Source organism: Poromitra crassiceps (genome assembly GCF_964638095.1).
Source record: "Poromitra crassiceps genome assembly, chromosome: 5".
NCBI lineage: Eukaryota > Metazoa > Chordata > Actinopteri > Beryciformes > Melamphaidae > Poromitra > Poromitra crassiceps.
This window is the reverse complement of record NC_139642.1, coordinates 43,497,291-43,520,835: the sequence shown is the minus strand read 5'-3', so window position 1 is coordinate 43,520,835 and position 23,545 is coordinate 43,497,291. Positions and strand designations below refer to the sequence as shown.

Genomic DNA, 23,545 nt, shown 5'->3' with positions numbered 1-23,545 from the left:
TCACTGTTGTATGATTTCTTGAACAAGCGGTAATCAAGAGCTGTAAGACAAAACACAGTGTGAGAGCATGCAGCTGATTAAGATGAGGATATTGACAGCAGCACAACAGAAAAGGAATTAAATTAAGTGAAGCATTTATTGACAAGGAGTGAATGAGATGAGATGGTGCAAATGCATCACAAAATACAGCAGTTCTCTACCTGATTGCACCACGTCATCGAAGAGCAGAGAGTTGCCAGCTCTCATTGCGCTGCGTTGCTCTTTGTCCACTAGCTTGTCCATGGAGGACATGATGCTGTTGACGGTTGCCTCTTGGCCTTTAGGCACGTTGAACTCAGACAGGTAGTAGGCGATGACGCTGCCTTCACTGGGATCAACAAGACCAGGATGCAAACATCACATTTAGCATGGATTCAATGGCATTCAGCTAGAGCAAACTGCTGAAAACACACTGTCATATTGCTAGTGGGGTTAGACCAATGCATTTGTTATGTGTCCAGTAATGGTTTTGTAAATTACTTCTTCATTTGAAGGCCTAATGTAGAGCCAGTTTCCCCTAATATGAACAATTGTGATGGATCATCCTACCATGAATCCACCTAAAATCATTTCAGTAGAATTGGTTTCAATGAGTTTTAGTTTTTACTATCATGGTCTAAATGCTGTTTCAGGCTTTTCCACCTTGCAAGAATACAATACTGAGGGGAAACAATGAATCCTTGCCATTTTGTGTAACAAAAATGCAAAAAACAAATAAAGGTAAAAAACAACAACAAACTAAATGCCCCTCTGTAATGTATCTATCTATATATATAGCACAAAATATCAGCTAACAGTGAGTGACTTCAGACTATAAGTATCAGTATTCAAAAACCGTATTGGTTGCAACCATATTGCTTGTTGGCAAACTATTGTCAGTCATGGAGCGTCACAGATTGAAGTCGATAAGCTCCGTTTCTGCACGGTCAGAGGAAATAAAAAACTAATAAAGCAAAGGTGCAAGAATTGAAGGTGATAATGATTGACTCATCACTCCAGCCTCACTGTCATACCTGAAGGCCTGAACTGTAGAACCAACATAGTATTTTGCCAGCTGTGGAGTCCTGGAGTAGATGGCTTTAAGCTGAGAGGGAGGGAGAGAGAGAGAGAGAGAAACACAGCAGTTGCATGAATGAATGTCCAAAACAAAGAGAACTTGTTGACACAGATTTACTTAACGTCATATTTTCTGATGAGGGCTGCAGTGCGCGAGCCTCGGCACCGACCTTACCTGTGAGATCACCTGCTTCGCCAGCGCTTTGAACTCAGGTGTGTTGGAGTTCTCGTAGGCTTCTTCAAAGACCTGGTTGGTGATCCGCATGGAGCCGCTGTACATCTGTTTGACCCGCACGTCTTTACGGACTGCAGGAGCACACAGACACACAGAATGAAGCTGGGAACATGGTCCAACGTCAGCCTCGACTTGGAGCCTTGCCAAAGGCAGCTAGACCTACATACTGAACGTCAGCAAGACGAGGGGGTCGCAGGGGAGTCCACAGCAACATGAGTAAATTGTGTGATTTCACTAGGATTTCAATGACTAGAAGATAGCCCAAGGAGAGAATGCAGTGCACATACTTGGTAATAGCTTTCACTTTCTCCTGTTATCAATATCTTCCCATCTCCATTATATTATACTTGCGCTGTTCACGTCAGCTGCATCGGGGAGCTGCACGCCAGCAGGCTCGCCAGCCGCGGCGCACCCCTCGGCACATTCGGCGAGGACTTTGACACTGTAGCATGTTTTCCGCATAAACTTCTCCTTCTCGCTATTGTACCCAGGGTTTCGTACATAGTCCTCTATGTTGCTCAAGGCCAAATAATTAATTTGAAAGTGAAATACCACATTTGTACCTTCAAATGGCTTCCTTTCTAAAACGTGGGGTGCTGTAAAAACACATTGCTACATAAATTCTGACAATGACTGATATATTTGAGAATTGAGATCACTAAAAATCAAGCATTTTTTACTCTTATCAATTTAGAGTCCCACATTTGTACATTAAAATGACTTTATGTCTGAAACTTGGTGTGCTGTGAAAGCGCATTGCTCCATCATTTCTGACAAGGACTCATGCCTCAATGTTCAGGATAACCCTAACTACTTGTTTTACTCACAGTGGAAGTGCCACACCAGCAGTCCGGTCATAAGTGCAACAACAACAACGAAGATCACCACACCGATCACGGCCCCAATTTTCCCCGGACCTTTCTTCTTTTCGAGCTTCTTGGTGTCGGATGCCGGTAAGAACTGGACAGACGTGTCCCAGTCTTTGTCCTGAAAACAGACAGAGAGGCCATGAGGTTTGTGTTGTGTATAAAAGTGAATGGATGATCAGTACATCAAATTAGAGACCAAACCAGCCAATAACAACTGCCAAATTATAATTCAACCATTTCATGAGGCTGAAGACACATTTTTGCACGTTGTAGATGTAAAACTACACAGGCTGCCCCCCAAGCATGGTGCTATGATGATGTCGTTTTTGTTTTCCATACAGACAGGATGGAAAGAACGATGTTTTCTAAGGAGATGAGTGTTAGATGTGACAGCAGCAGGCAGCAAGTATGTACTTGTGCATTTTAGGAATGTCGCAGCCTAGTGACCCACAGAGTCTGGGTCTGAATGTATGTGTGAATAAATCAGAACGAAAATGCTTCTATTAGAAACAATCAACAGTTTTTTCTGAGTTTATTCTCAAGATAAACAAATTGGAATTCTTCAAGAGCTGCTAATCAAACAAAGCAAAAAGGGGCCAGTTTCAGTGTCTGTTTCTTAAATGACTTATAAAGGACCTTCATGCCTGCGTCACAGCTGTGTGGTTGCCTTGAAGAGATGAAGCGGACGGGGGAGGGAGCAAAAACCTTTTGCAGTGTCAAACCTGTCAAACCTGCTGGAAACAAACCAGGTCTGTGGTGGATTCACAACAAGTTTCTGTGACTGTTCGTGTAGATCGCACAAACATTGGATTACCTCATGTAACTGGGCCACCACTCAAATAAACACTTCAAAAGCCATTCAGTTGACTTGCATTGTGTGCCTGCCATTTTCTTTTGAGTTAATAACAATTATGAAGAGCAAAGTTAACTTCAGTGCAGAACCAGAGCCTCACTAATTAAAAGGTGTGCCCCACCTTTTAATTGTTGAGTGTTGTCTTCAGGTCAGTATAAACGAGGTCCCCCTCTAGCCTGAAACTCATTCTGAATGGCAAGAATGAATTAAAAGGCACCCATGAGAGTGTCGTGTTGACTCGAGCATTAAAACACAGCACTTTGATGGAGCAGCTGTTTTCAAAGAGCGGGCTGTTTCATATTTGTAGAGCTCGTGCGAGAGCTTGCAGAATAAATATTCACCCCGAGCACAGTTCTCTTTCGTATAATATTACAAAAATATTATACGAAATATTACATGCATCATGTGTTAACCTCCAGAGGGATTTTAAAGTGGAGCCTACAAATTGCTGAAGAGATTGGGAATCAAAGAAAACAAAACAGAATATCGCATAATGTACGAGATGTAGTTTTCTTTATTATGAGTAATTTGTTAATGGATCAAAGCATGCTTATTATAGCAACATTACAACTGAATAATCCTCAGATCTTATGTTGGTATTCTACCCTGGTGAGGAAAGATCCAGAAGGGAGTGTGACTGAAAAACCATTGATCCTATTTTTATCCCCATACAGGGAGGGTGTGGAATCACCCTACCTGGATCTTAACCCCCGCTATAGAAAGACTGGAGACAAGTCAAGTCCTGACAGGGCGGTGACACTGGTGGAATCCAGGCTTCGCCCGTAGGATCTGTCTGCACTCCCGACACTGTAGCAGTAAGAAACAGTCAGGTGGGAGTGCTTTCTGAAGAGTACAGTACAGTATCAAGGGCCCCCGCACAGATGCAGCTTACACCACAGGTCCGAGTGCTATTTGATTCAGGTTTTGAACTTTTGACCCATTTGAGACGATTTTTGTAATCCGTCTAATCCACTGAGCTATATCCACTGTGTACATGGGAAGACGGACACATCGGATCCAAACTGTCATTCTTATCAGGGATGGGATGATGATGTACGGAAATTCAATATATCCCAATACAAAAATGATGCAATGAATATGTATTGTGTGGTGCAGAAACACAAATGTGATATTAGCTCTATTTTATTCAGATGTAGTCATCACGAGTGAGACCGCTTGCCCATCACAATTTTTAAAGCTCTCCATTGAAACTGCTATTTTCACTTTGTATTACACTTTCATTTTTAAATTGTTTACGTAGCAAGCCAATAGAGCTGGTGCAACTACGTCACGTCTGGGCGAGCAACGCAAGGCATTGTGGGTAAATACGACGGACTCGCCGTTTACTTCAATGTAAAATAGCAGTACAAAAAATATCGATTAAAAAAAACAAAAAAACATTTACAAATGAACCAAAGACAGCATGACATGACAACTTCGCCGGCCATAGATTGTGCAAGATTCATCGAAAATAGTAATTTGACCCATCTTCAGTAATGTCACTCATGTCTGTTATGTGACCTAGTTAGAGCGCGCTGTCCGCCTGGCATTTGAATAAGGGCTCGGTATTGGAGACTACGCAATATTTGGGAATAATGATTATGCGAAACTTCAGATAACAACATTGTGTGGGAGCCTGGGAGGTAGATACTGTTTTATTGTGATGGCTGTATGTAGCGCACAGCCAGTTCAGCGGAGCCTGCAACTCCCTATCGGGGAGCTCTTTTGAGACTCAGAATGAAGAATAGATGAGTCATACAAGTTGAGACTTTTTTATGGAAACATGAAGATTTTATGAATACTTGTAAGCATGTCTCTAATTCGGCATAGACATACTCCAATAAGAAGCACACATTCCATAATATTAAAATGTTTCGCCAGTGATTTCCACAGTGCTCTAGTCGCAAAATACACAGTGGAGGGCGATAATACAGCAGCAGAGCAAAACACTTCCAAACATGAGATTTTACATTCACAAAGTGCTTCTTGGGAGATAATATGTACATGCCGAATTGGAGAGTGGTGTCTAACGATTCGTAAGGTTTGTAAATTATGTTCTGGCGGTATTCAATTTGGCGATAGACAGGGCAACATTTAGTTGCCAAATGAATGGAGTTTGGTGTGGCTGCTACTAGCCTAGCCACGATTGTCATACTGGACCACAATGCAAGCGCTCCTCACCCGCGCTTACGTCACGTGCCCCAGCCCTATTAACCTTATGTAGCCCCGCCCACTTGACCCAGTTGTGTTATGACTTCCTGTTCAAAACACCGTCTGTTCTACCTGCTCACTAGTACTGTACTATAACAGGAAGTGTAAACACAATAGGAAGTAACTGGCTGACCCCCGTGTTGGAACATAAGGTGAATAGAGAGCCAAAGTGAAACGTCACTTCCTGCTTTCTCCCTGTACCAGCGCTGGAAAAAATATGAATGGCAGTGAACGGAGAATAAAATTACTTTTTTTAATCCCGTTTGAATTGTGCCACGGAGTGTCAACATTAATTATGTCAATTTAAAACATAACTTTGCATGTAAAGAAAGTCGCAGTTTGTCGTCAAACTGAAACATAGCGGTTAGTTTCGTATAGAAACTACATAGCTCGTGGAAGCTCGTGGCATGTCGCCGGTCTTCAGCTTTGCCGGTAGAGAAAGTGACGTCACTTAGGCGACAGTGTATGTAGTCTTTCTGATTTATAACTTATAGTGCAACAGTCTGGTGACAAACTCTGACTTTCTTGATATGCAAAGTTACGTTTTAATTCAACAAAATTAACGTTGGCACCCCGTGGCACAATTCAAACGGGATCAAAAAAGTAACGTTATTGTCCGTCCACCGCCATTCATATTTTTCCAGTGCTGGCACAGGGAGAAAAGCAGGAAGTGACGTTCACTTTGCCTCTCTATGACATCGCCTAAAAGATTTGTGGCTCAGCATAATTCTGCACTTTCAGTCCTTAAGACTTTGTTGCAACTTTTATCACATAGTGGTTGTGGTATCGTATCGTGGTTGTATTTAATCGTGAACCCTGCATCGTGTATCAAATCGCATCGGGTATCAAATCGTAACATGAGATTAGAATATCGCCCCCTTATCCAGAATTCCTATATATTTTCTCATTGTGCCATCTTCTTCACACACAGAGAGATTGACAATACCTAACAGTTACCTTTTTTGTTTTAGCTGTTACTACACATTATTTGGGATTGTTATTTTAATCTTATTTAGGCCTAATCATTCTTGTCCAACTCGTTAGCCTGTTATTTTGCCTTTAGGAATGTGCTTTGGCAATAGCCTACTGTAGGCTACTGTGACTGTATATGGTCATCATGATGATGACTCATCATGCCAAGAAATCCTCTTTGAATTGAATTCTCATTTTGCTGGGGCAGTTTGAGTATATGTGGCCTCTTCACATTGGCATACAACACCTTTGGACAAGTGTAACACATAAAAATGTTGACTGATACAGCTAATGGACCCTTCTCACGGGGCCCATTTTGTGTCGAAAAGGCAGGGTAAACTCAGGTGCAAGCAAAACACTAATGAGGGTTTCAAACTTCCATGATTGAAATTTGGAAAGCCTCATTAGTGTTTTGGTTGCACTTGTGTTTATTCTGCCTTTTCGACACAGAATGGCCCCCGTGAAAACGGTCTATTGTCAGAAAGAGAGGCTTGGCAAAGGAATGAGAGCATTAGTTTCGTTCTAATTGTTGGTTTTGTTCTCTCAGCTACAAATTTGTTTCTAGGCAAACCAGTGTATTGGTGATAAGAGACGAGTGGTGGAGATAGTTGGGGTACATATTTACATAACATCCCCATAGTGAGGAAAGAGGCAGGTCAGCGTTATCCAGCAACTACAAAACCTGAACTCTTTTTTCCATTACTTTTCAAAGCTCTATAATATAATGTCCATGTAATGTGAGGCGGTGACTGAATCAATACCAGAAATACACTGGACAAATAGGACACACCTCTTGATAGTATTGGGTTTACATCAACAGCTACAAAATAAACTTGCTGTTTTGCTGCATGTATTATAGTAGGCCTAGTGGAAGGTTATCTATGTCACTGTGTATCCATAACTTTTACAAAACTTGCAATGATTTTACGAATTCCAAGACTTTTCTAGGCCTGGAAAGCGAGATTCTGCAAATCCAAATTCCATGACTTTTTCAGGTTTTGCATGACTGTGGGAACTCGCTCACTCACTCACGCGCGCGCCCACAAACACACTTTCTTACCGCATTTGGGGTGTATCTCGTTCCACTGTCCATGTAGTCCATGAGCGGTCAGTGCTTGGACTAGACTGCTAGAATACAAATAAATAAAAGTACAAAAAGGCCACACGCCCCTTCTTTCGGCTGACTGTCCTGTGTTAGTTTCCGTCCTCTCGGTTTCCAAGGTGAATCTGCGGGCCTGTCGTCGGTGTTTGTCAACGAGTTCACGCACCGAGCGCAACACTGCTTAAAACACGTCCAATTAAAGAAAATAGCGATTCACAAAAGCAGTCACAACTGGGGAAATAGCTTATGGAGGCTCTTCTCCTGCCGAGATGTTGCCAAATGTGTACTGTGTAACTAAAACATGTCGACTACCTGAGAGAGACGACAAACAGACAGGTTTTCCGGGAGCGTCAGGTTTCTGCGGGCGTGTCCACGAGACACCTGCAGCCAACCACGTCCGGTTACCTGCCCGCCTCGCGCGGAACAGGTGGAATCTGGAAATGTTTGGTTTCATTATAGGCTACTATCAATGTTTCTTTCTGAGGAATTTGAGAAGTTACTTACATTTGAAAATGCACCATAATCTGAGAATATAATAATCCAGACAATCCTCGACTTCCACTTGGCAGTTCATTTCTTTGTTTTAAAGGGCGTGGCTATTTCCCAAGGAATGCACAGATGAAATAATAAATACCAAAAATATTGTTTATATAGGCCTGTTATTCTCTCTCTCTCAAAAGAAAACAAAAAATAATTTGAAGTGAGGGTTTCACTAAACTATTTTTAGTAGTCCTAGCCTGGACTTTACTCACCATGCTCTACTGATTATGATGAGTCAGATGTTGAATCATCATGTTGTTTTTTTACATCCAGGTATGAGCCAGAGCCACACTGGTTTCTGTTGTGTCTTGAGAAATAGGAGCCCCCCCTCCTGGAAATCCCCTATTTAGTCAGACAGCAAATGTGAATCAGTGGAAATATGCCCCATACAAATGCTCACAGAAACTAAATTACAAAGATCAATCCACTGATTGAGGATAAATTATCCTCTCTCTCCCTCAGTCTCTCTCCCTCTCCTCTCCTCCTCAGTCTCTCTCGTGACTGTGTGTGAATTTATGACATCACTGATGATGTCATCAGTGGGATTTATGACATCACTGATGATGTCATCAGTGGATTTATGACATCACTGATGATGTCATCATCAATGGGATTTATGACCCGCCTGCTGTGTGGCCTTGCCTGTCCTATTGGCGCACGCACAATCATGGCCGTAACTAGCTATGAGCACGGGGAGGTCCGGACCTCCCCTAATATTTCAGCCTGCAAAAAAAAAAAAAAAAAAAAAAAAATTTTTTTTTGCAGGCCAGGCCAGGCCAGGCCACTCACTGAACAGCAGGCCAGGCGCCGCCTACTGGTTTACTAGTGGTTTTATTACTTTATTCAGGTTTAAAGTGGGTGCATCTCATTGTAATCATGCATGATGCCAATTGCCAAGCTCCCGAAGTCAGGTATGCAGGTGGCTATATGCATGGTTTCAGTTTCATGACCCAATAAGTAACAAAAAGAGGTGGTGTAAAGTTAAAAACAACATAATATATTTTATTTTATTTTTCAATCGTTCCTATCAGGAATAAATAAATGTCCCTCTGTATGTTTTTTTTTATTATCGATGATGACTTTGTGTGTTGTGTACGGCTTGGGTTGTGTACCTGTGTTTGTAGGTGTCATTTTGATATGAATTTGGCTAAAACAGTTTGTGTTTGTTAGTTACAATTATGTTGACAGGAGAGCTGAGCAGGTGGTGACATGAAAGAGAATATACTGAATAATGACATCACAACAGTATAATCCTAATGTTGATTTAAAATGATATATTACTCTAAATATGGCTAAAAAAGGGGGGGGAAAAAACTCAAATTTTTTTCGGCGGCGCCCATCAGGGCGCCGCCGAATCCGCCTCCCCTTGCTGGACCTCCCCTATTTCGGAACCCTGGTTACGGCCCTGCGCACAATGTCTCCCCTCTATCTCCCTCAGTCTCCCCCCCCTCTCCTTCTCCTCTCTCTCGCTCTCACCCTCAGTCTCTCTCGTGACTTTGTGTGTTTGTGAGTGAATTTATAACATCACTGATGATGTCATCAGTGGGATTTATGACATCACTGATGATGTCATCAGTGGGACAGACAGAGAAACAAAACAGACAGACAGACAGAGTCATAGCTCCCATTTATATACTGATGATAGCATCTTGTACTGCTCACTTATCCCCGTCAATTAAATTCATGAGGCTTTATTTTGGCCTGAAAGTTGAAAGAACAATATTGCCAAAGGAGATGTGCGTGCAGTGTGGAAAGTACTCAAGTAAAAGTACTGAAGTACATGCCTACTTGAGTAGTTTTTTTTAGGATTTGTACTTTTTAAGTATTTTTATAATGCTATAATTTTACTCTTATAGAGTAATTTTAATTATATTCTACTCGAGTATTTTTAAATGTACACTGAGTAAATGAGTAAATTTAGATTTTTGTTTTGCACACCGCACTATGAAAACAGCACAGTAGCATTGGGACTGCTCGCCAACAGATCCAGAATCACTTCCGGATTTAGTGTGCCCAAACTGGTTGCTTGCACCAATTAAATTAGACAAGTGTAGACAATCTAATTGTAATGATCCCCATCATCCCATTAGTTCAGAAATATCAGTTTCATTTGATGCTGCTGATAGACTGCACCTTTCACTGACAAGTGGTTCTTTTTTCATTATTTATTCTATTTTATAGTCCCCCCACTGTTTGTCTTTTTTACATAGATAATATTACTGTTGTGACTATGTACCTACTTGCAATATGTCTTGTAATGGAGTTCCCTAGCATAAGACACAAATAAATATACAATAAATATCATGAATCTTGAATCCATAGCCAAATGGATGTATCTCATTGTGATTTTGCTGCTGCTAGCAGAGAGTTTGTCTGGCAAAAGAGAGAATCACCAAACTTAGCATCCCTGACATGGCTAGATCTGAATGAGCTGTTCAGTATGAAAGACAACACAGACAAAGACAGGGACAGCTTAGGTAACACATAACGTGATGTGTAAAATGTATTGGGTACATAATTAAAATCAAGAGGTGGAAAATAGTCAAGTAAAAGTACTTGAGTAGTTTTTTTTGAGCATCTGTACTTTTACAGTATTTTTTAAATGTTCTACTTTTACTCTTACTTGAGTACGGTAATTAAAATAATACATATTCTACTTCATTACTTTTAAATTGTACAATGAGTACGCCTAAATTAAATTCAGGTTTTTGTTTTACACACTTATGAAAACAGCACGGTACCATTGGGACTGCTGCTGGCTAACCCCAGCAGGTGGCAGTATTATGGATGCAAGCTGCCTATGGTTCAGTCTCGTGAATACAGTAATTGATACGGTTCTAAGGCTACAGTGTACATATAACATTCTGATTACCACACCAAAAATTACCCCAATTATAAAAAGGGCATTATATCTGACCACAAGCTCTATTCCTCGGACCTGGTCCGCAGGGCGGGTCGGGCAGAGAATAGAACCTCTAAACAACGCAAATGGTACTTTTACTTAGCCTGTAGTTAGAAATAGGCTACCTTTTTACTCTTGAGTAATTACATGGTCTAGTACTTTTACTTGTACTGTACTTGAGTTAATTTTGACAAAAGTAACAAAACTTTGTACTTGAGTTAGTATAGGATTCGTCAGTATTCACTCCACCTCTGGACTGTCCCTAACCTACCTACCTACCAATCAAAGAGACAAGGCACATCCCTATGGAAGTTGTGAGTTTATTGACGTGTTTCCCCCCTGTAACCATAAACCTCTTTCCATATTGGTGTCAAATTTTTTTTTAATCACTAATATGCATATTATATTAGTTCCCAGTCCCCTCACAATCAAGCAGGCAATTACAAGATTGAAGCCATTTGGGTGCATAGTGAGACAGTCACATACAGAGATACTGTCACAGGAAGAGAAAAATAGAAAACAAGAAAACAAACTTAAAAATATATATATCATTTCATATAAGAACAATGCACACCACAGGAAATCCTCCGGAAAAAGCCATGATTGCAACATCAACTATACAGGCATACAAAGACAATACTAAGAGAGAGAAAAGAGGATTTTAGGGTTCAGTTTACTTGTTTGTTCCATTCTCTGCCTGTAAAAAGTCAGCTTTATTCAGAAACCAGCTCTCCAAGCCTTGTCTTTCTGTGTGTATCTGTCTGCCTGCACAGCCCTCCAGCTCCAAGTCCACTTCAGGTGCCCTCAATCTATCAAGACTGTTCCCACTGTTCTGCGCTTTAGGACCAGCAAAGCAAACAGTTGTTCCAGAGTATGTGTACATTATGCCCCAATTTAGTTTCAGATTGGCTCCCGTAGTACTTGGGTTTGCTTCAGCTCTTTTGTGCAAAAATAAAGACAAAAAATAAAAATAAAGCAAAAAAAGAAAACACTTGTTTTTCCAATTTGTATGTGACACTGCATTAAAATGGTAAGGAAACATCTCAGGTACATAGTACGGAAAAAAGCTTCCACAATACATTCAACTATGTAACAAATGTCAATAGGTTTTACTTCATCTTTTTGTTTTGCCTTTTCCCCCATTAATGTAGGTTGTGTGTGCATATGTTTAGGAGGGAATATGATCGAGATATCACATTCACTTGGATGATAATAGTAGGGTTCAAAGTAGGTTGTGTGTTGTGTTTGAGCTGGGGGCCTGTGCACACCTTCTGCAACGCTCTCTAAACAATGTGCCTGCAAACGCAACTCATGACCACCAAGCTTAGCCCCGCAATTCAACTCAGAGCCTCTTCCCAGGGAAAAAAGGTGCAATAAAAACATCTACTCTTATATATATATTTAAACTGTATATGTATATTTTGTCTGTTGTCATAACAAAGAACAGAAAGTAAATAATTCATGATTTAGTTTAGTTTTTTTCCCATCAATTGTTGTTTCACTATACATTTTAATTGGTACAAAGAACCTTCATATACAAGCAATCTATTGAGAAGAAGAAGAAGAAAACAAAACAAATAAAAAAACACACCAATTCTTTTTGAGAAAACCATCGGAAACTGGACACTTGTACTGTATGATGGAAACCATAAGTGTAGTGTCTGGTATGTCGGGTTGATGGCGGCTACTCAAATACATTTAACTTTAAATTTAGCTTGCATTACACCTTTAAAAATAAATGAAAACTTCTGAAGAAATGTTATACATCTTGATCTGAGATAGCTGTATTCATAATTACAGAGAAATCTGCTGAATCACGTTTTCCAGAATGCAAAATGGTAGATACATCACATTTTCAAAAGAAACATGATCAAAAAGAGCTCTATAGTACAATAGTAGCAATAGTAGCAGTAGTAGGAGTAGTAGCACTATTTAAGGATTGTTTTGAACAAACCGTAAAATGGATTTTGGATGTATGCAAATGATTTTGACAATAGCATCATATGTTATTGGTCAGTAGTATGTTCCCCCTCGGTTGCCGCCCGCTCTCAGACTCCTCAGCGCCCTCTGTAGGCTCAGGTTAGATCTGCATCTGCTCCAGATATTTGTAGGTGGGGTTCTCGTAGCCGTGATTCTGCATCTTGCTGAGGTGGCGTTCCTCTGGTGTCAGCATGGGGTCGACCTGCCACCACACGGGGTGAGAGATGGACAGAAGACACAGGTGAGGAGTGACCTCCACAGCACAACATGCTGTAGTGTCTGTTAATATGCAAATGTTACAGAAACAATAATACAATATTTCTTGCATTTAAACATGAGCCATTTACATGAGAAACGATAATTTGATCTAAACCTCTGACACTAAACTGGATAGCAGTTCACTGAGAGTATTATATTGTTGCGTGCATTTTACATCCCCACAGTGTCTCAAGACCTGAGGTATGATGGTGCTCATCACTTTTGGGGCCATTCAAGAATTGAATTGAGAATGCAACGCATGCAGGGCAAATTCCAATTCAATTTGTGGAATGTGAATGTGAATGTCACCCAGCTTTAAGAAACAGAATTTGAATGACAAGAAACAGAATTGAGTTCCATTAAATTCCACTTCTAAGAGTGTGTGTCTTGACTAGCTAAATATTATAAATCAAACATTATAAATCAAATAAAAGACAGTTAAGCAAATCAAATACATTCAGTCATAATGTATGTATTATGAGTACACAGGCAGTGGAAGTGAACGGTTCAAAAAAGCGTCGCTGTAACGTTAGCTCTACGTAAAATGGAGGAGCCGCCCGTTCTGAGTAGCGCAATAGCACTTGGACAAAGCACATGCAGAACTGCAGGACACAGTTTACGGCCTGTCACATTTGAGAAAAGAAAAGAAAATTCAAAGCTATGTGTCACGGTCACTTTGCTTCATGTTTGATAATGCCTGGCTGTCAAAAGTCAATCAAAAGTGGGTGAAGCTAGGTTCAGTGGTGTGATACTGTAGTCCTTACAGCTGCCATGTCAGAGTTTTCCCTTCCCTTTTGACTTCAGACCAAAGCCAAGATGGCCGAGGTCCTCGGCCGCTGTGTGTCATGGTTATAATGTATCTGTTTGTAGACGTCTTTTGTTTTCGTGTCATGTTATTGTGTGTGTGTCCAACCTAATTGAGAGAGGGTTCGTTATGATGGAGCCCCCGTGAACGACGAGAGTGAGCTGGCCAGACGAGCTGCTGTGTGGACAGAGCTATCCCTCCAACCTACATCAGGTGAGTGTCACTCTCTTTGCAGTGTTGACTGCCTCTCTTGTATTGTGCTCATGGCTCAAGCGTTAACTAGAAGCCTAGACGAACGAGCTTGATGTTCATGTTTACTAGTACTGCCTAGAAACGCTCTGGGGCCGTGACGCTATGTTTCAAAGTAATGAGTAACGGGGACTTCATAAAAATGTAGTGTACATTATTTGTCTTTCAAATGTAGGAGTAAAAGCCACAAGTTTCCAAAAAAATTCATACTCAAGTAATGTACAGATACTCAAAAACTTTACTTAAGTACAGTAAATTAACAAGTACATTTACTTTGTTAATGTCAAACCCTATAGGCGGTTTTAACTTGACAACATAAACATTCTAAATTGAACCCCAGATCACTTTCTGTTGCAGTATTTGCTAATGCAATAGGACAGGACTGTCAGGACCCCTAGAACAGGACTGACACATCTGTGAAAACTGTCTGTACAGTACATGTCCTGCATCACATACCACTGGGAAGGTACCTTTAACATTTTATGATCTTCAGTAAAGTCCGGTGACTTACCTCCACGATGCCGTGGCTGATGGTGCCGTACTGCCTCTTCCTCAGGAGCACCAGACTGATCACAATGACGGTTGCGATGGCCACCGCGATCACCAGCAGGCCAATCAGAGCGCTGCTCCCAAAGCTGAAGTCCTCTCCCAGAGGGCGGTACGATTCCTGACAGGCGGTAAGGAGACGATACAAACATCAGACAACAACACACAACAGCTCTTACACTATCTTGCTCTTTCTTCCATTATAAGGCTGCTGTTGTTATAATAATGATGACATTGCACAAATACAATGGATATCCTGTTCAGGATTTTTCTCCATATCAATATCACGATATGGTTCATTTATGCAAAATCACATTAAATAATCAAATTAATGTTCATCTCATTGAGCTGAATGGTAATGTTAGATGTCAAACAAAACTGAAATGTTCAAATAATATTCCTCAGAAAGGAATTAATCCAGGACAGCACTCTGATAACTTTGATATGGAGATGGAAAGTGCTTGCCACGAAAGCACACTGAAGAACGGCATTTGGCCGAAACACAGTGCACAGGCAATACAAATATGAAAGTTATCGCAGTGCTGTCCTGGATTAATTCCTTTCTGTGATATGTTTTGGAGGATTCAGCACCCATAGAAAATATTGAGGGTTGAGCAATTTTTTTTGTATTTTGAACAAATAATTTTCCTACCATACCTGATTTTGTGAGTTCTTAAGTCAAATTTCATGTCATCATCAATTTAGACAGCAGAATATCATGACGGTATGATTCCTCTGAACTATATATATATATATATATATATATATATATATATAGACTTTGGCTCAGTCTTCTTGTTAAATGAAAACACTAAAGCCCCCTCCAGCCACCTCACCAACAATGTGAACACGCTTTTACATCTTTCCAAAGCAAATCATTCATTTAAAATGGGATTAACAGCTGATGTGTGACAACTGAAATGAGCACAGATGTGCTTCCCCTTCCTGGATTCTCCTGCTACACAGGTAATCCTCTTTTTGATTTCAACTGTGCCAAGCGGCCGGAATTTAAAAAACACTGAGATTAACCCTCCTCAAAGGAGCTTAGAAATGGGACAATGGAGTCACTGGAGGAGAACTTTAACGTTGAGTGTTACCCAAACACGGTATGATGGAATTAATCTATATTGCATCACATTATTTTATAATATCACAGTGAAACAGGGATGAGAATGAGATCCCTTTAGGCATGAAGGATTTGTAAGACATGAGGGACTAAAACCAAGAGTGACCAGTATGTACGCATGCATGAAATGTGTCTTTGTGAAGGCCTGTGTTACATCTCGGCCTACTTACGTCTACGAACAACCACACCTACACTGTTCAATCTTCACAATGTCATCTGGCACATATGACGCAAACTAATCATATGCTCATTCTCACACATAAACCGAGCCCACTCGTTTGTGTGGATGGATACACATTCATCGTATGAACTGGGATTTTCATTGTGTACATCCAGATACATTCACATAACAAACATGCGTCCATGCAGAAATAACCAAAACATAGTAGCCTGAACTGAAAACTTCTAAATTACAAGAGGTGGGGGTCTGTTCAGGGGGGGGGGGGGGGGTTTGTTCCAATGCCGTATCTTTTCGCAGAACTGGTAACTTTTGCGTTTTGCACACTCCCTCCTTTCATCTTTATCCCCACTACTGATGACTGCAGTTCCCCAGAGAGCCCAGTGGAGGGCGCCGCTGTACTCACCAGCTCATCATCATGCATAACGCTGACTCTCTCTGCACTGTAAATCACTTCTTTAACATCCAGAGACTCATCAATCACCTGTCAACACAGACAGGGGAGCCCAGGTTACAGTACACTCACTGCAATGTGTGTGTGTGTGTGTGTGTGTGAGAGAGAGAGAGAGAGAGAGAGAGATAGTGAGAGACAGATAGAGAGAGCGAGAGAGAGACACAGGCAGGCAGAGAGAGAGAGAGGGAGAGAGTAGGAATGTGCAGCGAAGTAAACTGTAAGGATTGTCTGTGTTTGGGCGATGGTACACTCGGAGCTTGTCTTGTACAAACTGGAAGGGAGAGAGGGAGGGGGGTTTTCAGGCATCAAAACAGACTCTCTGTTTTGAGTCACAGTTACAGGTCGTTCTGAACAGCCTCTCATTACTGAGAGCTGTAATCTGGTGAAGCACAGAGAGTGAATGTGGGTGTGCTCAGGAGGCAGGAACAAAAACAGCTGTTTGTAGACAGAGCAGTCCACAGTCCATTTCACACCACAAAGAAGAACAAAAAGCAGATTAAGAATGAAAGCAGCACATTTTAGGTAGGCGCCTTGTCACTGTGATGTGAAAGACCCATTGATTTTTTTTAAACCCCAGATTGCTCCGTCTAAGAAAATTAGCATAAAGAAAACAAGCATGCGTTCGACAACCTCAAATTAAACTGCATGACTCATAACGCAAACACATTTGTCTTTTTCTGCAGTTGGTCTTAATTCAGCATGCGAAACATTGCACACATTCAGCAGCCAAGCATCATTTGAAAATCCATGAGGAAATGGTGTTTTGTGGCAAAGAAAAGAAGCATGCGATGACTGATGTGTGGACTGGGTGTGAATGAGGGTCGCTTGGCAGAGGCTGGAGACGGGACACACAAATAGCCATGTGCCAGATAGCTGTAACTATGACAACATAGTTACCGGAATAATCTGACTCCTTAAAAGCTGAACTTAAGAGAGCTTATGTGAAAGCACAGATAACAAAGCGTCTTTCCCCATTGTGTACTCATTAATTTCACTCTTTAGTTTCTTCAGCTCCACTGCCTTTCGCCTGAGGCCATGGTAATGCAAAATAAATTGTCAAGACAGTCCTCTGTGGTGGAATATTTATTGCGGTGGAATAATATAAAAAAATCCTAACCCACTTCACAGCGGGGTATTTTATATATATATATATTTTGTTTTTCCGCTTTAACAATGCTGCTCTTAGTTCATGTGTAGAGAGCTGAAAAGGCTTTGAGGCACAAACACTGATCAAACACATCTTACCACGTTGTCGTTGATCTTGGCTTTGCTGTTGATGATTCTCTCCTCTGCGCCGATCAGCCCGTCTAAGCCAGACATGCCGGAGCCTGCGGGAGGTGAAGGAGCACAGTCAACAACAGCCGAGCTGCACAAACAAACAGGGACAGGGTACTGATGGAGGACAGCTGCACATAATATATCCAGCTCTTTCCCCCTGCACCACCGGCGCCCGGCTCTCGTCCACAGCACTGGTGACAACAATGGCCTTTCTTCCATTCAGCGCCGCGTACACTGGAGCACCAGGCGGGCAGTCACATGCTAACGTTACACTGACCTTCCATTTTCCTACAAAGGCCCACTCAAAGTGCTACTTGTCTTTGCATAGATCTGAGGTTTCTCTGTAAACATGCAGTTACATGTTTTGACAATCATGAAATACTCATATGCAGCTATGGTTTTGCCTAGCATTTTCTCTCCTTTGGTTTGCTCCAATTTCTTGGTCCAAACTCTGCATGGCTATAAATCCTTTTAACCCCTCGAGTATGTATTTTGCAGATGATAATAATAATAATACAAAAATATATGGTAGAGCCTGTAGGCCTCCAGAAGTGGCTAGGCCATAATCTGGGCCAGAGTGTCAAATATGCACGCTAGGAAGACCAATGGTTTTGAAATCGGCATAGTATCTATTAATAACACACAGAAGATATGCCATGAATAAATGAAGAGCTGAGAGGAGAGAGCGACGCAGCCGGACCGAGGGGCCTGAATGATGCACGCGAGCGATAAGTCTGGCATCGGCCCATTGTCTGCTGCCGGGCTCGGGCCCACGGCACAAGGACAAGATTAGGACAATTACCACCATTGGATCTGGCGAGGAAACAATGATGTGTGATGACGAGCTGCACGCAGGCAGCGGCGCTGACGTCAGAGGCTCGGGCAGCCGTTATCAGATGGTACTGCAGTGAACACGTAGCATCGCATTCTGCCAGGCGATCACACAGCACAATGGTAGTGATGTCTCGAAAGGCGATTTGACAATTCATCTCTATGGGCTAGACTAGTACAACACAACAGCAATGGCAAACACATTGAGGAACAGGGATATATGGAGAGCACAGCAGCCAAGGTTGGGCAGTAACGGAATACATGTATTTATAGTATTTAAAATACAAAATATGAGTCACTGTATTCTATTACAGTTACAATTTAAATTGGTGGTATTCTGAATACAGTTACTGTCTTTCAAAATAGAGTACTTTTAAGGGATTACTTTGTTTGTTTTGTTTTAGAGAATTTGCTCTAAAATTAATATGAGGCACGCATTTCCCATAAACAGATAAAAAAAAAAGTGCAACAATTTGCTCCACACACCACAAGAGAATGGCAATGTCAGAGGAGACACACAGCCAGGACACTGTCAGGAACGTGGTTTTGACATGGAAATATAACACATTTGACTTACAAACATGCTGAAGAAGGTCGCAACATTACATCAGTGCACATCATGGCCACATTGCCCTCGCATTTGCGTACATTCAGAGTGACCCAGACAAATGGGCTCAGCAAGACGATTTTGAAGTATTCTAAAACTCCAAAAGTAATCCAAAGTATTTAGAATACGCTAATCTAATAATCTAATGGAATACGTTACAAATTACATTTTAGGGCATGTATTCAGTAATCTGTAGTGGAATACATTTTGAAAAGTAACCCTCCGAACACACTGACAACAGCGGAGGAGGGTGTTCATCATACGTAACCTATAAAAGCCCATATAGAATGTAGGCTTAATAATTAGCGGAAGGTTCAATGAGCACAAGGTTAAGCCCAGATCAGACAATGGCGGACACGAGTCACATGACCACACGAGTCACATGACCACATCACCGTCTCAGGTCTTAGAGGACAAATCAGGCCAATTTAGACCTGGCTGTGGGTCAGTGGAAACACTGTGTGCCAGACAGAGCCACTAGCGCTCCTATCAGGAAGAGACAGACTATGACTGTGTGTGTATGTGTGTGTGTGTGTGTGTGTGTGTGTGGGGGGGGGGGGGGTAATTAGGCAAGGTGCTTTGGCAAATGCACTGAGGACTAGATGACTGGAGATGGGACGGCTGGTCTCTGTGAGAGGGGAGCTGGCTGTGACCCGATCTGCCGACTTTAGAAGCCACTGTCTCTGCTATTCAGAATCGAGTGATAATCCTGGCAAGATAATCCTAAAAGGCTCTGAGGCCCAACCAAGTGGGCCCATGTGAGTCATCAAAATGAGGAGAAAATCAACAATAGCAAAAATGGCTGCTGATAAAATAGTAATAGCAAGGGTGAGAGAGAGAGAGAGGATCCCAAACGGTGGAATAAAATCGATGGGAGATGGCGTGGAGGAGGATGAGGAGAGAGGGGGAGCGAGAAAAAACAAGAGGTAGCAGAGGCACCAACCTTTCTTGAAGGCACGTGGGGAGTCTGATAGATCGCCTTGGCGTTGGAAATGAGCAACGGAAAAAACAGAACAGAAAGAGGGAAGGAGAAAAGAGAGGAAACCTAGGTGAGCAGACAAAAGGCAGGATTATCAAGCTGTGTTAATTGATTAAGAGAGGAGTCCAGTAGGGAAGCGTCCAGAAATAAATGGGAGATAACCAAACTCAAAAGAGGAGCCATTTTCAAAAATGGCCACGCCAGGAGGCGTTGTGGCATGTACTGTATATTAAATGTCCCTTGGGAATTTAGTTGTTCGTTTCCCTGGCAGTGTTCCATCCTTTACTAAGTTCTCTCTTTGAGGATTTGAATATTTTATTTGGCACAAACATGACAAAGGAGAGAACCATAACTGCTCACTAATAAAGAAGCATACGGTATTTTCAAAGCTTTCAGCTCCAGCTAGGCAGCAAAGCCTGAGGCTTTGTGCGTTTATCTGAACTTCAATCGTGTCATGTTGAAGGCTAGGCCAGAGGGAACTGTGTAGGCGCAGATAAGCCCAAATCCATGGCTCGCAGCAGGCATGGATCGGCCATACAAACTGTGTACAGCGCGTCTCTCCTTCAGTTACACATGAGCTACTCTCCCTCACTGGCCAACAGTTTCGGTGTGTTACGTCACTCGTGTCCTCCTGAAAGACTGCTGTGTGCGGCCTATTGTTCTCCACACAGCTGTAGAGACGCTGACGATCCTGTCTGCTACTGTGACGGGGGCGGAGCTGCTCACCCTCTGGCTCCGGGCGCGACCCCAGGGAGGTGACCTGGAAGGGCCGGTAGGGTTTTCCCTCGGAGACGGGGACTTCCATGCTCTCCTCCGACAACACAGTGACGTCTGGCTGCGACTCCGAGATGGACGACAGGAATTGGTCCATGTCAGCTTTCTGTTCCTGGAGAAGCTCATCTGTGAGGAGAGGAGTGTTGGGCAAGTTACTCAGGAAGTGTAATTAGTTACTCATTACTACTGATTACTCCTTTAAAAAGTAATACATTTACTTATTTACTTATTAGTTGGTATAACTAACTGTATGTAACTTGCATACTGTGGCAATAAAAGTGATTCTGATTCTGATAAAAAGTGGTTGTTACTCGTTACTTTAGTATATTACTTTCAATACACCCCCCCCCCGCCCCCTTCCGTAAAGTGATGTACCACCTGTTTAGGAAATTGTAATCCCTTGCATTATTAGTTACTGGGGAAAGTAATACGACTACAGTAACTAAAGTTACTGCCCAACACTGGAGGAGAGAACATGGAATATAAGAGTATGAGACAGACGCGAAAACCTGGCAACCTGGGACACGGCAGTAATGAGCAATGTCAGAGCTAGTAAGTCCAATTACCATTAACATTAAATTGCAATGATCACAGTGAAGTTGCTGCGAGAGGAAAGATTGTTCCCATTTCTCCAAACTACCAATTAGTATTTTTGTGTAAATCTGCACATCTCCCAACAGGATGCAGCACGGTGAACGCTGTGACCTAGTTCTGTCACGGCATCCGCTCCACTTTCATCTGCACTGCACACAACGCAGCGACGCCTCCTTTAATGAAGCCAAGCTAACAAAAGGAAAGAATACAACACGTGCTGCCAGACTCCGCCTGTCTCATCTCCTGCTGCCGGAGATGCTACAGTGAACCGTGTTAGATTTTAATTGTGTCGAGGAGAGCTGGTGGGCTGGTGCTCTCGAACTCAGACAGAGTAGACTTATTACCCTCGCCACCTCTCTCTCTCACACACAGGCACACACACACACACACACACACACACACACACACACACGCGCACACACACACACACACACACACACACGAAAGGACAACACTTGTCTCTGTATGATAATTGGTTTACAGACCTAGCGCTAAAGCTGTCTGCGGTCTTCTGTAGTGTTGCCCTTTGCAAAAAAGTTAAGACCCATCCTTTATAGAGTGTTTTTTCTTTCTTCTTCTTTCTGTCAGCTCACACCAGATACAAGGGGGGAAAAAACCTCCATTGAGGGTCAGAGGAAATATGAGGTCCCGGCTGCTTCTATCTGGCACCGGTGTGAATTCAATCACTCTTTTCATTTCGTTTCATTTTATATTACGACCGTAGCATCCCTCCTCCAAACTGCCTCGAGGGGTTTGACAGAACACCACTCACCAATTTCATCCTGAATCTCCTCGGCCACATAAGGTACTTTGTAGAGCAGGGACAGGCTCTGGTTCATCCTCTCCTCAATCACGCGTAGGTGGGTCATCACCTGGCAGAGGACCAGCACAGAGGAACAGGGAATCAACCAAAATCCTGCAATCCTACTGTAGCTGTAACTGTGAAAACACTCTCCAAAACACAGGTAATGTTTATGTTATTCCTAGGATCTTGGATGCTTCCATCAATACTGGTACACATGAACTGAAGAGCAATGAATCAAGATTGTAGTGTCTTTTACTGTCACGTGTCTCACACACACAATACAATCCCGGCTTTTCTGTTTGGAGATACGTGTAGAGAGGCGGTGAGGAAAAATAGATTGGTGGGTTGAGATAATGGATATAAGAAGATTCAAATCTTCATTAGAATAGAAGATATAAACAAAGAAAAGAAAAAGGAATAATTTCAATTTCAAATTTGTATCTGACACAATGGATGGATCAAGAAAATATCAAGTCTGACTTCTGTTTGTTTAGACAAGCTAGTTGCAGTTGGCAAGTCACAAAAAGTCAAAAATAAATGTAATCACAAAACAGCTGCAAATGACTTTTACACTAATCAGTATCTTACCGAGACACGAATGGTAAAATAATATAATTAATAACGATGTAATACTAACATAACAGTAGGCCTACCTGGATATAGTTGCATATATTTATGGGAGAGAGCTGTTCATGTTCACAAATCTAAACAGAACTGTCACAGACAGGCCACAGAGTGTGCATTCTATTTTGGTAAGCTGCACTGACTCACACTCAACTCACCAGGGTACAGACACAAACAAGTTGCTACGTGCTTCAAATCAATGTTGAATCTGTGAAGTGACTTGACAGGATCTACTGCCTGTCAGTCCCAGTCATCTCTACCCCACCACAGGCTAGAAAACAAACTCGCACATGCATTTGGTGCTTGATGGATTCTAAATTTCACCACCAGACAATTTCATTTCCTTTCCTTCCCAATGTCATGATAACAAAGTCATCATCTCAGCCAGCAGAAAAACAGCAGAAAAGTTTACTTTCTCTGTGTAGAACAATTCACTCTGTTTTATTGAGCGAAAGGATGACAAGAACATTGTTGTCAACCGTAAATTGTGCGGAAGAAGAAAATAATTTTTCCGCTGTGAATAAATAATACGATAGCAAATCTTCTGAAGCCGCTGCTTAAACAGCATCACAACGCAGACGATGCAGTTGGCAATTTTGGAGGTGCGACAAAAAGTAATTATAGTTGCTGGTGAGTCTGGGCCGGGCATTTTGAGGAGCGAGAGGCAGAAGAAGAAGT

At 42.0% G+C, this 23,545-nt stretch overlaps 2 protein-coding genes across 3 annotated transcripts in view; both read right to left on the bottom strand.

The window, feature by feature from the left end:
* st14a (ST14 transmembrane serine protease matriptase a) overlaps positions 1 to 7,674 on the bottom strand; it is a 32,989-nt gene extending 25,315 nt beyond the window's left edge. The window contains exons 1-6 of the mRNA XM_083637657.1: positions 7,296 to 7,674; positions 2,158 to 2,317; positions 1,271 to 1,401; positions 1,053 to 1,123; positions 201 to 367; positions 5 to 40 (exon numbers count right to left, since the gene is read on the bottom strand). Of these exons, the coding sequence (XP_083493783.1) occupies positions 5 to 40; positions 201 to 367; positions 1,053 to 1,123; positions 1,271 to 1,401; positions 2,158 to 2,317; positions 7,296 to 7,337 (607 nt within the window). The 5' untranslated portion in view covers positions 7,338 to 7,674. The remainder of the gene's footprint in view (positions 1 to 4; positions 41 to 200; positions 368 to 1,052; positions 1,124 to 1,270; positions 1,402 to 2,157; positions 2,318 to 7,295) is intronic.
* A 3,407-nt stretch (positions 7,675 to 11,081) lies between these two features.
* aplp2 (amyloid beta (A4) precursor-like protein 2) overlaps positions 11,082 to 23,545 on the bottom strand; it is a 91,188-nt gene continuing 78,724 nt past the window's right edge. For both annotated transcript variants that reach the window (XM_083637648.1, XM_083637649.1), the window contains 6 exons: positions 22,211 to 22,310; positions 20,797 to 20,970; positions 17,621 to 17,703; positions 16,328 to 16,405; positions 14,583 to 14,738; positions 11,082 to 12,961 (listed from right to left, as the gene is read on the bottom strand). In XM_083637648.1, coding sequence (XP_083493774.1) covers positions 12,860 to 12,961; positions 14,583 to 14,738; positions 16,328 to 16,405; positions 17,621 to 17,703; positions 20,797 to 20,970; positions 22,211 to 22,310 — 693 coding nt within the window. In that variant the 3' untranslated portion in view covers positions 11,082 to 12,859. The remainder of the gene's footprint in view (positions 12,962 to 14,582; positions 14,739 to 16,327; positions 16,406 to 17,620; positions 17,704 to 20,796; positions 20,971 to 22,210; positions 22,311 to 23,545) is intronic.